Source organism: Anastrepha obliqua, chromosome 3 (genome assembly GCF_027943255.1).
Source record: "Anastrepha obliqua isolate idAnaObli1 chromosome 3, idAnaObli1_1.0, whole genome shotgun sequence".
Classification (NCBI taxonomy): Eukaryota; Metazoa; Arthropoda; class Insecta; order Diptera; family Tephritidae; genus Anastrepha; species Anastrepha obliqua.
In genome coordinates, this window is record NC_072894.1 from 69,881,093 (window position 1) to 69,893,158 (window position 12,066).

Sequence of the window (12,066 nt, forward strand, 5' to 3'; positions counted from 1 at the left end):
GTGGTGTGTTCAAAAAGTATCGCGAATTTTGAATTTCCGCAAGTTACGTACATATATTCGAATTTCGATTTTTTTGTGGCGATATGTTGGTGCTCATGTCTCTCACTCAAGCCAACGACTTCGACCATTTTGAATGCTCAGTAAATTCAAAACGAAGGATCAAAGAACCTGTATCAAATTTTATGTGAAAAACGAAATTAACTGCGCGGATGCATTCAGAATATTGACAGTGTTATACGGAGAAGCTACTTTGGACCAAAGACACGTTTATCGGTGGTACAAAATGTTCTCTGAAGGCCGAGAAGATGTGAATGACGAAAAGCGTGCCGGACGCCCGAGCACTTCAACAGCAGACGAAAAAATTGATGAAGTGAAGAAAATGGTATTGCTCAATCGTCGAATCACCGTTGGAGAAGTTGCTGAGGGCCTAGACATATCGATTGGCTCGTGCCATTCGATCTTTTCAATGATTTGGGCATGAGACAGGTCGCCGCAAAATTCGTACCAAGACTGCTCAATGTCGACCAAAAGCAGCATCGCATGAACATTGCTAATGAGATGCGGGACTCTCTCCACGACGGCCCAAATTTGCTCCAGAGGGTCATAACTGTGACTTTGTTCCCGAAACTGAAGAGGCCCATGAAAGGACGACACTACGCTACGATTGACGAGATAAAGACGGCATCGAAGGAGGAGCTGAACAAGATAAAAAAATGAGTTTTGGAAGTGCTTCGAAGATTAAAAAGAAAACGTTGGCACAAGTGCATAATGTCTTATGGGGATTACTTTGAAGGGGACAAAATAGATATTAATGAATAAATAAATAATTAAAAAAAAAAAACACAAAATTCGCGATACTTTTTGAACGCACCTCGTATATATATATATATATATATAAATACATATATATATAAATAATAATTCGCGCTTACACCCTTTTTGTGACGTGCGTCTTGATGCTGTTCCACAAATGAAGAGACCTACAGTTTTAAGCCGACTCCGAACGTTAAAATTTTTATATTAGGAGGTTTTTCATTCATTTCATTTTGGTTTTTCACGGAGATTCGAACCTATGTTCTCCTCTGTCTCTGTAGTCAGGCCCCAACCCATTCGGCTATGGCGCTCGCCGTGAATAAAAAAAGTATTTAGTACACACCCACATACTTATCTAATATATTTTTATATAAAAATAAAATTATTTGTTTACTTACTAATGTATAGGTAAATAAAACAGCAACGTCTAAAGCGAGTGCCAATTATAATATAATTTTTTTATACTGCCCACACATTTAAAGAGTGCTTCAGCAGCTTCAGCACAATGCAATTTGCAAAGCCCATATCTAAAATATTAGCACATTTTACAGTTTGTCAAAGCTTTTGATATAACGGTGGGCTACCAAACACCTGCGGTTTATTGTTGATGATCAGAACTCTTGATTCAGAGTCGCTAGAAGAAGATGCATTATTATATCGTAAATGCCTGAAATACTAGAAAACAAGTATATTATTAAAACGGTCCCCGTTGTCAAACTTAATCTAGGAACAACGAGTCACAACCGGTTTAACCATTTCAATATTTCACGAATCGATTTCATGGAAATTTTGCCTTAAGAATTCCGATTACTAGGAGAAAAGTATCAGAGAAAGAGATAGGAAAGAAAAGAGACTCTGTCTCTAAATTTTCCAGATTCTTTAGCAAATCTAAAAATATCCTCCAGTTTGAGAAAACGAATATTACTCATTCTCATGTCATCGGAACCCACAATTTTTAGACTCGTTCTAGCAAACGCATGACACTCACGGATGCTCAGAGTTATCCGATTTTTCTAAGCAAGACAGGCAAATCAGGTTCTCAATGGTTTCAATGGTGGTCATATGCTCCATGAGATGTGTCCTGTAATAATATCAACCATCAACCAACGTCTTTCCTTCCAAGTTATAGAAGAAAGTCCGACAGTTTTCTGTTCGGACTTGTCACGAAATACTTTGCAGTTCTGTAGTGTTCTTGACCTCTTCCAAAACTCGCCATCGGTTTTCTCTCGTCATTCAATCACCTCTTGTCTTCTTTTGATCACAAAAGTTTGTTTATTACCCGTGTTTTGGGAGACCACATCAGATGAGACCTCTGGGGTTGCATTTGCTGCTTCTCCTTACAATGTTCTGTGAACTTGCATCACATCCCACTATTAGCCCCAGGTTATTGGATTCTACATATTTGACTACTTCTAAGCTCCCTTGAAAGAGGTGGCTGTAAAGAGTAGTAGGGTAGGTAGGCCGTAACTATGATACCTTCGACACTGTTCCCACTCTTCCAGTATTTTATTTTTGCAACAACGATATCTCTGGAGCAAAGCTGTTTTAACATCGTATGTTCGATCAAAATTCAATAACTAAAATAATTTAAGCATGAAATAAAATCATTTAAAATTTAAAATAAACTGATTTTAGAAATCACGTACGAGGTCTGTTCAAAAAATAAGGCGAATTTTCAAATTTCGCGGGCTACGTACATTTGGGCAAAATTCAGCAATTTTGGAACGAGCTTCGCTGCCACACGCTTCATGCCCAAAATTTCCGGAAAAATTGCATGGCATTAGCCAACCGATAGCCGACATCCTCAGCAACTTCTCTAATTGTGATTCGACGATTCTCCATAACAATTTTCTTCACTTTCTCAACATTTTCATCGCATGTTGATGGGCTGGAGCGTCCAGAGCGAGCGTCGTCATTCACATCTTGTCGATCTTCTGTGAAAAGCTTGTACCACTTTTAAACTTAGAGTACTCTCACCGTATGCTACTGTCAACACTTCAAGTGTTACTGGGCCTATAATTCCATCTTTTACACAAAATTTGATGCAACTTCTTTGGTCCATTTTTTTTCAATAGCAGAAAATCGCCGAATACGCAAATCACTTGTCTTATTTATGCCACTCGCAAACAAACTAAGTATGCTAAATTGCTAAAACCGTGAACGCATCGTCGATACGAGTGTACCAACATAAAGAAAAATAATAATCGAAAGTCGAATGTGCGTAGTCCGCGAAATTTAAATATTCATCTAATTTTTTGAACCGACCACGTATGTATTTATGCTTTTCTGTTTGAAAAAATCAATTATGTATGTGTATTTTTAAATTTAAAATACAACCTCTTTATACCTTTTATTACCATTTATTACTGTTTAGTACGATTTTTCCGGGTTTCTGATACATTACTAAATGTAAGCCATTTAAGTAAATTAAAATAAGTTCCTTGGAAATTTAAAAGTGTTATTGTAATAAAATTTTATAAAACACAAATTTTTACATCTTTCAATTCGATATTTCAAATTTTTCGGTATCCCGGGATTGGCAACCCTAGTGTTTACATGTACGCTGAAATTCACTACAAAAAAGGGCTTAATAAATAGTCTCCAGTAGCTTCATAAGCCTTTTGTCCGTCATGTTGTAAGCCACTCTTTTGCTAGATGTACACATGTATGGCCGCCGTGGTCGAATGAGTTGGTGCGTGACTACCATTCGGAATTCAGAGGGAACGTAGGTTCGAATCTCGGTGAAACATCAAAATGAAGAAAAAGTTGTTTCTAAAAGCGGCCACACCTCAGCAAGCAATATCAAGCCTCCGAGTGTATTTCTGCCATAAAAAAATTCAGCATAAAAACTGTCTGCCGTTCAGAGTAGGCTTGAAATTATAGGTCCCTCCATTTGAACAACAACATATATATATATAACTAGCAAACCCGGCCCCCTTCGCTGGGCACACTAAAATAGAATAGATATGGTTTAGAACAGAAAATATATGGTTTTCATATTATTTATTTCTTTATTCTTTATTCAAGCGCTTTGGCATAAACAATATTTTTTGTTTTTCTATTTGTTTTTGAGTAAAAATATAAATTGAAAATCAGGAAAAAAGAAGAGTGTTTTTAAATTTCAAATCAACGCATATGAATAAACAATCGTCTTTTTTCCTGATCATCCATGAATTTTTCGTTTCAATTTATATGTTTTATTAAGCATTGGAGCTTTTTTAACCATTATCCTTTTATATTTTTCAATAAAAAAAACGAAAAAAAATTGTTTTTTCCACGAACACATAATTTCATTCGGATTTCACATTAAATTCTCAAATTTCGTAAGAAATTATTCACTGTTCCAAAATCCACTCCAAAAAAATTCACAAACAATTTTTACATGTTGCACTTACGTTTTTTCCTTATGGCATCCAAATCAGAAAGAAATATTGACAGATTGTAACTCACACTGTCAATTTGACAGTTCAGTTCCGCCCCAAGCGTTAAAAAAGTAAGCGACATTATGGCTGGTTCAAAAGAACGCTGTACCCGTTGCCACTGCTCCGAATTACAACCAAACTTTACGAAACCCATTTTCAATACTTACTTAACAATGTGCATAAGTTTGGTTTAATTCGGTTCAAAGACACGGCGGGTCCACGTTTTGGCATATATTTCGAGACCCTAGTCATCAATAGGTATGAAAATTACCCCGTATTAAAGCACTTATCAACAGCTTTCATTTGATACCCATATTGTACATACACAACCAAAGGTTACCCGGGTCCACGTTTTGACCTATATCTCGAGACCCCAGTCACGTAGCGGCATGAAAAATACTCTGTACTAAAGCATTCACCAACAGCTTCAATTTGATATCCATATTGTACAAACACATTCTAGGCTCCACGTTTTGGTCTCTATCTCGAGACCCTAGTCACGGAGCGGATGGAAATACTCTGAACTAAAGCATTCACCAACAGCTTCCATTTGATACCCATATTGCACATTCACATCCGAAGGTTACCCGGGTCCACGTTTTGACCTATATCTCGAGACCCTATCTACCAATAGGTATCCAAACTATACGGAAACCATCTTCAATACCTCCTTAACAATGTGTGTAAGTTTGGTTTAATTCGGTGCAGACACGGCCGGTTAGCGAACACACACAAAAAGTTGACTTTATTTTATATATAAGATTTTTTCAGTTTGTGTCCGAAAAATCCAAATATCTTACGGAACCCTATTTTTTTCCAAAATAAATTGTAATCCATGTTACTCTTGGATAATGTAGTTTTCGAATGTTGAAAGAATTTTTAAAATCGGTCCAGTAGTTTTTGAGCCTATTCGTTACAAACAAAATTTTCCTCTTTATAATATTAGTATAGATATATATAATTGGCGCGTACACTCGTTTTGGGTGTTTGACCGAGCTCCTCCTCCTATTTGTGTCGTGCGTCTTAATGTTGTTGTTCAAAAAATATACATATATAAACAATATGTATATTAGGCCGAGTCGATTTGTGGGGAGGCAAAAAAATCGCCCATTGCTCTGTGAAAATCATATTCTATTGATCAAAATAAGAAACTTTGCCGAAGGAACCTTACCTCTACAACGAATTCTGAGGTCCCCCAATTTGGGTCGAACTTTTTAGTTTCTTTTCTCATGTAAAGGCCAAAAATGGTGATATTTTGAAATGATTGTATGGGGAACCCCCCAGGGGAGTTCCAGGGGGTGTGCCACTGGCGTGGGTGGATCAGCCGTCCAAAGTTAGTGGGGGTCGGTCATGCATTTGGACTCGATTGGAGCACTCTAAATGGGTCAAAGTGGGATTTTTCATTCGACCCATCAGAATTCGTTTTAGAGGTACGGTTCCTTCGGCAAAGTTTCTTATTTTGAATAGAATACGATTTTCACAGAGCAATGAGCGATTTTTAAATCGACCCGCCCTAATGTATATATATATTATATATATGTTGGGATATAGGTATGTAGCTTTATGCACTTATGATATGTTCAAATATATATAAATATAGGCAAGAAATGTATGTATGCATGTGTATGTACTTATTCTCTTTTTCTTACTCAAAGTGTCGTTCCTGTTTTTGTTATTATTGCAGATGCCATTGCTGTCATTGAAGTGCCAGCGAGTCGGTGGTTGCCGCGCCACCGCATGCGTGTTGCAAGAGCTTTCATCGTCGTCGCACAAATCCAATTGTACACGTTTCATTTCCGCTTCAAGTGGTCGTCTTCCTTAAAGAGGCTGAAAAACAGCCCAGCTCAAACTGCAATGCGCACAGTTATTCCATTGATATTATGAGTTCGTATATTTTGTTGTTGTTACGGCTGCCAATGGTTACAATTGTGAATTTGCTTTCCTTACAGCGTTGGTTAGTAGATTTTTCGGATTCTGACATTGAATGGGTAAGTTTGTTCTAAACCGGTTTCAGTTAAATTATTACGTACTATACAAGCTCAGCAAGCATACGAATGCATATGAATGCATATGTAGTTACTTACATATTTATCATTGTGTATTTAGCTGTAAATAACGTGACTCTAGACTAGCCTTTAACTAGTCCGTTTGAGGACAGTAGCAGTCGTTTCTACAAGAGTCGATTCTACGTTGCCGGAATTTATATCTGGCCAGGGAATGTCACTTCCGCGTAGCACCGGTGATACCATACGCAACTTATTTTTGTAAATATAAGTTTTTATATATAAAAAAGCGTATTAAAGCCGTAATTGGAAAATACAAATTTTGCAGGTAAATGCAGTCTTGGCTAGACTATATGGAGTATGAATATGGGGTGCACACATATTTTGTACAAAAATCAAACAAATTTTTTTTTCTAGATTCCTTCAAAAAATATAACGTATGTTCAATAGTACTAAAAAGATCTTGGTGCTCTCTCAAGACTAAACTCAAGATGAATTTTTGAAACAATTATTTACTCACTTTTTCACCAAATAAACACGCACATTATTTAAATGTATTTTTAACTCACACAAACAATATCATTATTTTGAAAAGGCTGTAATCAATTGATGCTTCAAATATGTACGCGTTTCATTAAACTCGATCATATACGCCAAATTTGTTTCCTCGCCTGCATCCAAGCGATGGTCGTACAACTCCTCGCCAAATATAGCATTCCAGTCTACAATAAAACCATGGAAAGCAAGACTTTTGTAACATAAAGAAGACATATACATATACTATACAGTATTTCCCGGTAATAAGCACTAGAAAAACTGTAAGAAAATTTCACCTCTTTATAAAATATATACACAAAAAATCACGATATAAGCATCCCATTATAGCACCAAAAAACTAGTCACTTTCTTCCTAAAGCACTAAAAATTAATTTTCCACTTATCTCCACAAATAAATGTGGGCAGCACTATTTCGACCTTGCTAATATTGAGCTTTCAGTCGAATATTACAGGCTTTTTTTTTAACTACTAACTAACGAATTCGTATATACAATAGTTTAAATATGTAGAACCCCATAAATGAACCAAAATTCAGTGTAAATTGGTAGCACATACATATGTACATATTTATTTTATATATGAAATCTCGATGTGTTCTTTATTTGAACGAAAATGTATGTATGTAATAGAAGTGGTTGTTGTTGTTGTATCAGCAAAAACATTTCCCATACATGTACGGGGAGTGTTGCCGAAGCGACAGTCCTTGGCCGAATATATAGTAAATCCGAGTCGTTCCGGTAACGTAGAACTGCAGTCGGTGGAACGACAGTAAAAGTAGTCGTTCATTACATCGGTAATGCTTATAGCGAGAATTTGAATATATCCACAGTCATTACATAAGCATCGACTCTCGTGAATTTTATTCGGTGCTTATATCCCGGAAATACTGCACATACATGCATATATATTTATATGTTTGTCAGATTTTAGTGTAATTTATAAATATGGATACTAGCGATACGAAATATACAGGTACATACTGCATTAGTATAAATCAATATGCTAAGTTGATTTAAGTTATTTTATCAAAAGTCCAAAATATAACCTAAACTCACCTCTACTAAAATTTTGTGAGTGAAAGCGCACCCAAAGCGTATATCGATAAGATGTTGTCCGCATTGAGTAGCCCATCACTTTGATGTTCAAAAGTTTTGGTTTGTCGCTATTGGGATGCTTCGATGGTTCAATACCTGGACGCGGATATTGACTTAACGCCACATACTCGTCACCTAAGCCGATGCCTCGCAGCAGTGGATATAAACTTTTGCCTTCACCACATGTCAATTGCTCACTGGACGGCGTATTACAACGTGGTAGTGATGGTAAATGAGCTAGATCCACCAATGTTGGAAAAATATCCAATAGTTCCACAATCGTATGCATTCGCTGAAATGTCTGCAGTGGGAATTCCGGACTCTGTATGATGAGTGGTACACGCAGCGCCACTTCAAAATTACTGTACTTAGCCCATTCGGCATGTTCGCCTAGTGACCAGCCATGATCACTGGTCACTAGCATGATAGTGTTACGTCTATCCACATGAGCGACAAATTTTCCAAACAGGTCATCTACGTACGCAACAGATGCATAGTAAGCTTGACGTATCTGCGAGCGCTGCACTGCTGAAATCGGGCCATAAGGAAATGAAATATTTTGGTATTTAAAGTCATCACGCGAACGCACATCAATGTACGGATTCCAAGCGACATTTGGCATATCCACTGGCTTATGAGTGTCTGTGGTATAGTTATTGAAATCCTCGACTCGAAATCGCTCAATAAACTGTTGTGGAAAGCGGAAATTTATGTGCGGTTTGTGAAAACCAAGAGCTAGAAAAAAAGGCCTTCGACGCTTGTAAGTATTAATGAAGCGTATGGCCTCAGCGGTGGATTCAATATCGGGCAACGTCTTCAGTGGTTGGGTTTGCAGATGAACGGGACATATAAGATTTTTGCGCAACACACCACTATTATCCGGGCATACTGGCGAATTCATATATTTCTCACTCGGTGGCCGAAAAGTCGGCTGCGACCAGCTGTAGGGATAATCGTCAGTATTATTCGAGGAGATTCCAGAATGGAACACTTTTCCAATGCCATAAGTATAGTAGTTGTGAGCTTTGAAATACTGCGGTAATGTGGTAAAGTTGCCAGCAAATTCACGCCAATAGTTGTAAAAGTCATAAAGGTGCAAAGTATCCGGACGACGGCCAGTGAGCATCGAATTGCGACTAGGAGCACATAGAGATTGCTGAAAAACAATTTCAAGAACATACGCATTTTGCACGTGTATTGAAATATTTACTTTTTTTATATTTTATATTAAACACACATAAATATGTACATATTTACATACCTGGCTATAGGCTCGTGTAAAATGGTAACTCTCATTCATAAAAGCATTCAAATGAGGTGTTTTTGCCAAATAATCACCGTAACCACCCAACACTGGCCGCAGGTCATCAAAGATCACAAGCACAACATTGCGACGCGATACGTTTCGTGCCGCATGCACTGTGAGTAAGAAGAATAAGTGCAGCAGCAATAGCAAAATAGGGGTCATCTTGAAAATGTAACATAGATTTCTCGACGCAAATAAAACGATTCACATAACAATTGGCTATGGCATTTATTCACATCGGACTTTACTCGTTGAGTCTCTCTCGAAAATAAACAACAAAATTGCAAAACTGTAGATCCGCCATTCGACGTTTTACTAAAAATGAGTTCCAAACAAATAATTATATGTACATATGTACATACGTATATATATTATAAAAATGAATCGAAATAACAAATATGTGTGCGTAACTACATTAGTGGACTTTAGTTGAATGCTGTGAGAATACAATAGCTCTTCAACTCATACATATATTTTCTTTACATTTACTCATAAGAAATTGAAAGTTTTGTCAATTGTTCCTTAATTTAGGCGGAAGTATGATTTTTAAGTAGCTATATTAATGCATGTAGGCATATGGGCTTATGTATGCACCAGCAGACATTAGTGTACGTATGTTATATACATTGTTATATGCGTAAAAATAAGTAAATCAATCTTTTTATAAATTGTTTATTGTCATTTTCCCCCACACCAATGTGCATGCATTATGTGTTAATGCATTTTCACAAAGTAACTGTCATATTTTAAGCATTTTGCGTACAAGTTTGGCAGCACTGACTTGACATTCAATGCTTTTCCGGCGCTTTGCTCTCATACTGTTCGTTTTGCGTACCATGTCTCTGCATTCTTTGTTTTTATCCGCACTTTCTATATGTTTATTCACACACATTTCTTTATTCTACTTTTATTCAGCATGTCGGCACAAATGCTAAAACCTGGAGTTTTTAAACACATTACTTGTCGAAATAATATTTACCCAAAAAGTACAGTGAAACGCTTTAGCGTGCCAAGTGAATTCGTCGATTGGTCAACAGAATATAGCAAATATATACCTCCGAATTATACTGCGCCACATATCAACGGGCAACCTTGGGCTGATCCGGACATCGGTTGTGAAAATTTTCAGCCGAAGTGGAATGAACTAGATGGCGCTGTAAATCGAGTGTCGCTTAACGGAATTTATAAAATTGAAAATGAATATCCGATAAATTCCTTTGGACGTACTGGCTTGCGGGGCCGCGGATTACTGGGGCGCTGGGGGCCAAATCATGCCGCCGATCCAGTGGTGACACGTTGGCAGCGGGATGCTGATGGAAATAAAATCTGGAATAGTGAAACAAAAAAGTACTTTTTCTTGGAGTATACTTATACAATTATAAGTCTTTTCAAAAAATATTTTTTACAGAAGCATTTTACAAATGGTGGCCATACAACGTCATGATAATAATATGTGGGCTATACCAGGTGGCATGGTTGATCCTGGCGAAAAGGTTAGTGCAACACTTAAGCGAGAATTCATGGAAGAGGCTTTGGATAGTTTTGGTGACTTTGACAAAATTCTTCGTTAGTAAACTTGTGCTTATTATATTTATGCTATTTTTGATTGCAGATAATCAGAAAATGATTGAAGAGTTTTTCGCAAAAGGCGTAGAAATCTATACAGGATATGTAGACGATTACCGAAATACAGATAACGCCTGGATTGAGACAGTGGCGTATAATTTCCATGACGATAACGGAACTGCGGTGGGACAATTAAAGCTCTCTGCTGGCGATGATGCTGCCAACGTAAAGTGGCTAAGCATAGATAGTAGCATTAAACTGCATGCAAATCATAATGATATAATTGAAGCAGTTGTAACTAAGTTGAACGCTCATTGGTAGCTCGGTACATACCTTGCATAGTGCCTGCGGTCATCTCAGGCCACGAATAGATTCGCTGCCGAAAATTCAAGGCGAATTCATAGGAGGTAACTTCGATAGAGCTACAAAAACACTTGCATGTATTTTATTTTAGCGATTTGATAGTTGAATTGCCCAAATTTCAATGTAATTGAACAATTAATTAAGCAAAGAAACAGGGCTCTTTGACATTCAAGTCCGCAAATCACAAGAAATTAGCTGCTTTAGTTTATATTATTAAATATATAATTAATTTATTGTTATTTCACCTGCCAATGAAACTTGGGACCCACTTACAGAGTAAGAAGTCACAAAAATTCCTCAATTTTGCGCAATTTCACAGTCAAGTTTTCGGGCTATTGATCACAGTTGCCAACCTCATGATTTAAACACTAGATTAAGGGTGTGTTTTTTTTTTTTTTTGGAAATTAAAACGGCAAACAATTAATAACCGTGTGTCTGTAGACCCATTACTCAAAATAAAAAACTGACCAAAAAGAGAAAATTGCCGGTTTTACTATTATAATAAACCAGATGATGTAAATTATACCATCGCTAACAAACGCTTCTATCGAAATCCGAAATAATATTCAAAATAAATTTCATGACCGCAAGTTGAAAATTATGATTAAGTAGGTTTTGGAATTAATGTATACACTTTAATGTATAGAAGCTAATTTTTTTACAGTTATGAATGAATAAACAGTGTGTTACTGAATTATATGATTTATATTTACTTTTTTTAACTAAACTAAATGTCAGGTTGGTGTAGGGTGCGCATACTGCAGATTAAATCATCGAGCAATTGCTTTTGCAGGGTCGCACTCATATTAACTATATAAATAAATATTTAATTCATATATGACATTCCTTGGCATATTGATGTCGAACGATTTGGAACATATTTGGAAAATTTCGCGTCTGAAAGTCGATCGACAAAATATTTCCCAGAAGTTTTATTGCAA

General features: G+C 36.7%; 2 protein-coding genes across 5 annotated transcripts; one reads left to right on the top strand and one right to left on the bottom strand.

Annotated features, from left to right (window-relative positions):
* Nucleotides 1–6,730: 6,730 nt before the first annotated feature.
* On the bottom strand, nt 6,731–10,342 carry LOC129241080 (iduronate 2-sulfatase). 4 transcript variants are annotated; one of them, XM_054877236.1, is made up of 4 exons: nt 10,252–10,342; nt 9,152–9,309; nt 7,852–9,046; nt 6,731–6,960 (listed from the first exon to the last, which is right to left on the bottom strand). In XM_054877236.1, exons 2-4 carry the CDS (start codon nt 9,188–9,190, stop codon nt 6,821–6,823), a joined length of 1,374 nt encoding a protein of 457 aa, XP_054733211.1. In that variant the 5' UTR covers nt 9,191–9,309; nt 10,252–10,342; the 3' UTR covers nt 6,731–6,820. The 4 variants fall into 4 exon arrangements, with proteins under 4 accessions (XP_054733211.1, XP_054733210.1, XP_054733209.1 ...); XM_054877235.1 differs by having other exon boundaries at nt 9,152–9,511; nt 10,252–10,334; XM_054877234.1 differs by having other exon boundaries at nt 9,152–9,511; nt 10,176–10,270.
* On the top strand, nt 10,041–11,822 carry LOC129241084 (ADP-ribose pyrophosphatase, mitochondrial). Its single transcript, XM_054877240.1, has 3 exons — nt 10,041–10,543; nt 10,605–10,741; nt 10,809–11,822. The coding sequence occupies exons 1-3, from the start codon at nt 10,071–10,073 to the stop codon at nt 11,081–11,083; spliced, it is 885 nt and encodes a 294-aa protein (XP_054733215.1). The 5' UTR covers nt 10,041–10,070; the 3' UTR covers nt 11,084–11,822.
* Nucleotides 11,823–12,066: the final 244 nt, after the last annotated feature.

Bases quoted from the DNA above. Each gene is read 5' to 3' on its own strand.
- LOC129241080 (XM_054877235.1), bottom strand. From the start codon at position 9,358: ATGACCCCTATTTTGCTATTGCTGCTGCACTTATTCTTCTTACTCACA. The intron at 9,047-9,151 runs GTATGTAAATAT...ATTGTTTTTCAG, and splicing joins TTACACGAGCCTATAGCCAG to CAATCTCTATGTGCTCCTAG. The intron at 6,961-7,851 runs GTGAGTTTAGGT...GTTTTATTGTAG, and splicing joins CTCACAAAATTTTAGTAGAG to ACTGGAATGCTATATTTGGC.
- LOC129241084 (XM_054877240.1), top strand. From the start codon at position 10,071: ATGTTTATTCACACACATTTCTTTATTCTACTTTTATTCAGCATGTCG. The intron at 10,544-10,604 runs GTACTTTTTCTT...TATTTTTTACAG, and splicing joins TGGAATAGTGAAACAAAAAA to AAGCATTTTACAAATGGTGG. The intron at 10,742-10,808 runs GTGACTTTGACA...TTTTGATTGCAG, and splicing joins AGAGGCTTTGGATAGTTTTG to ATAATCAGAAAATGATTGAA.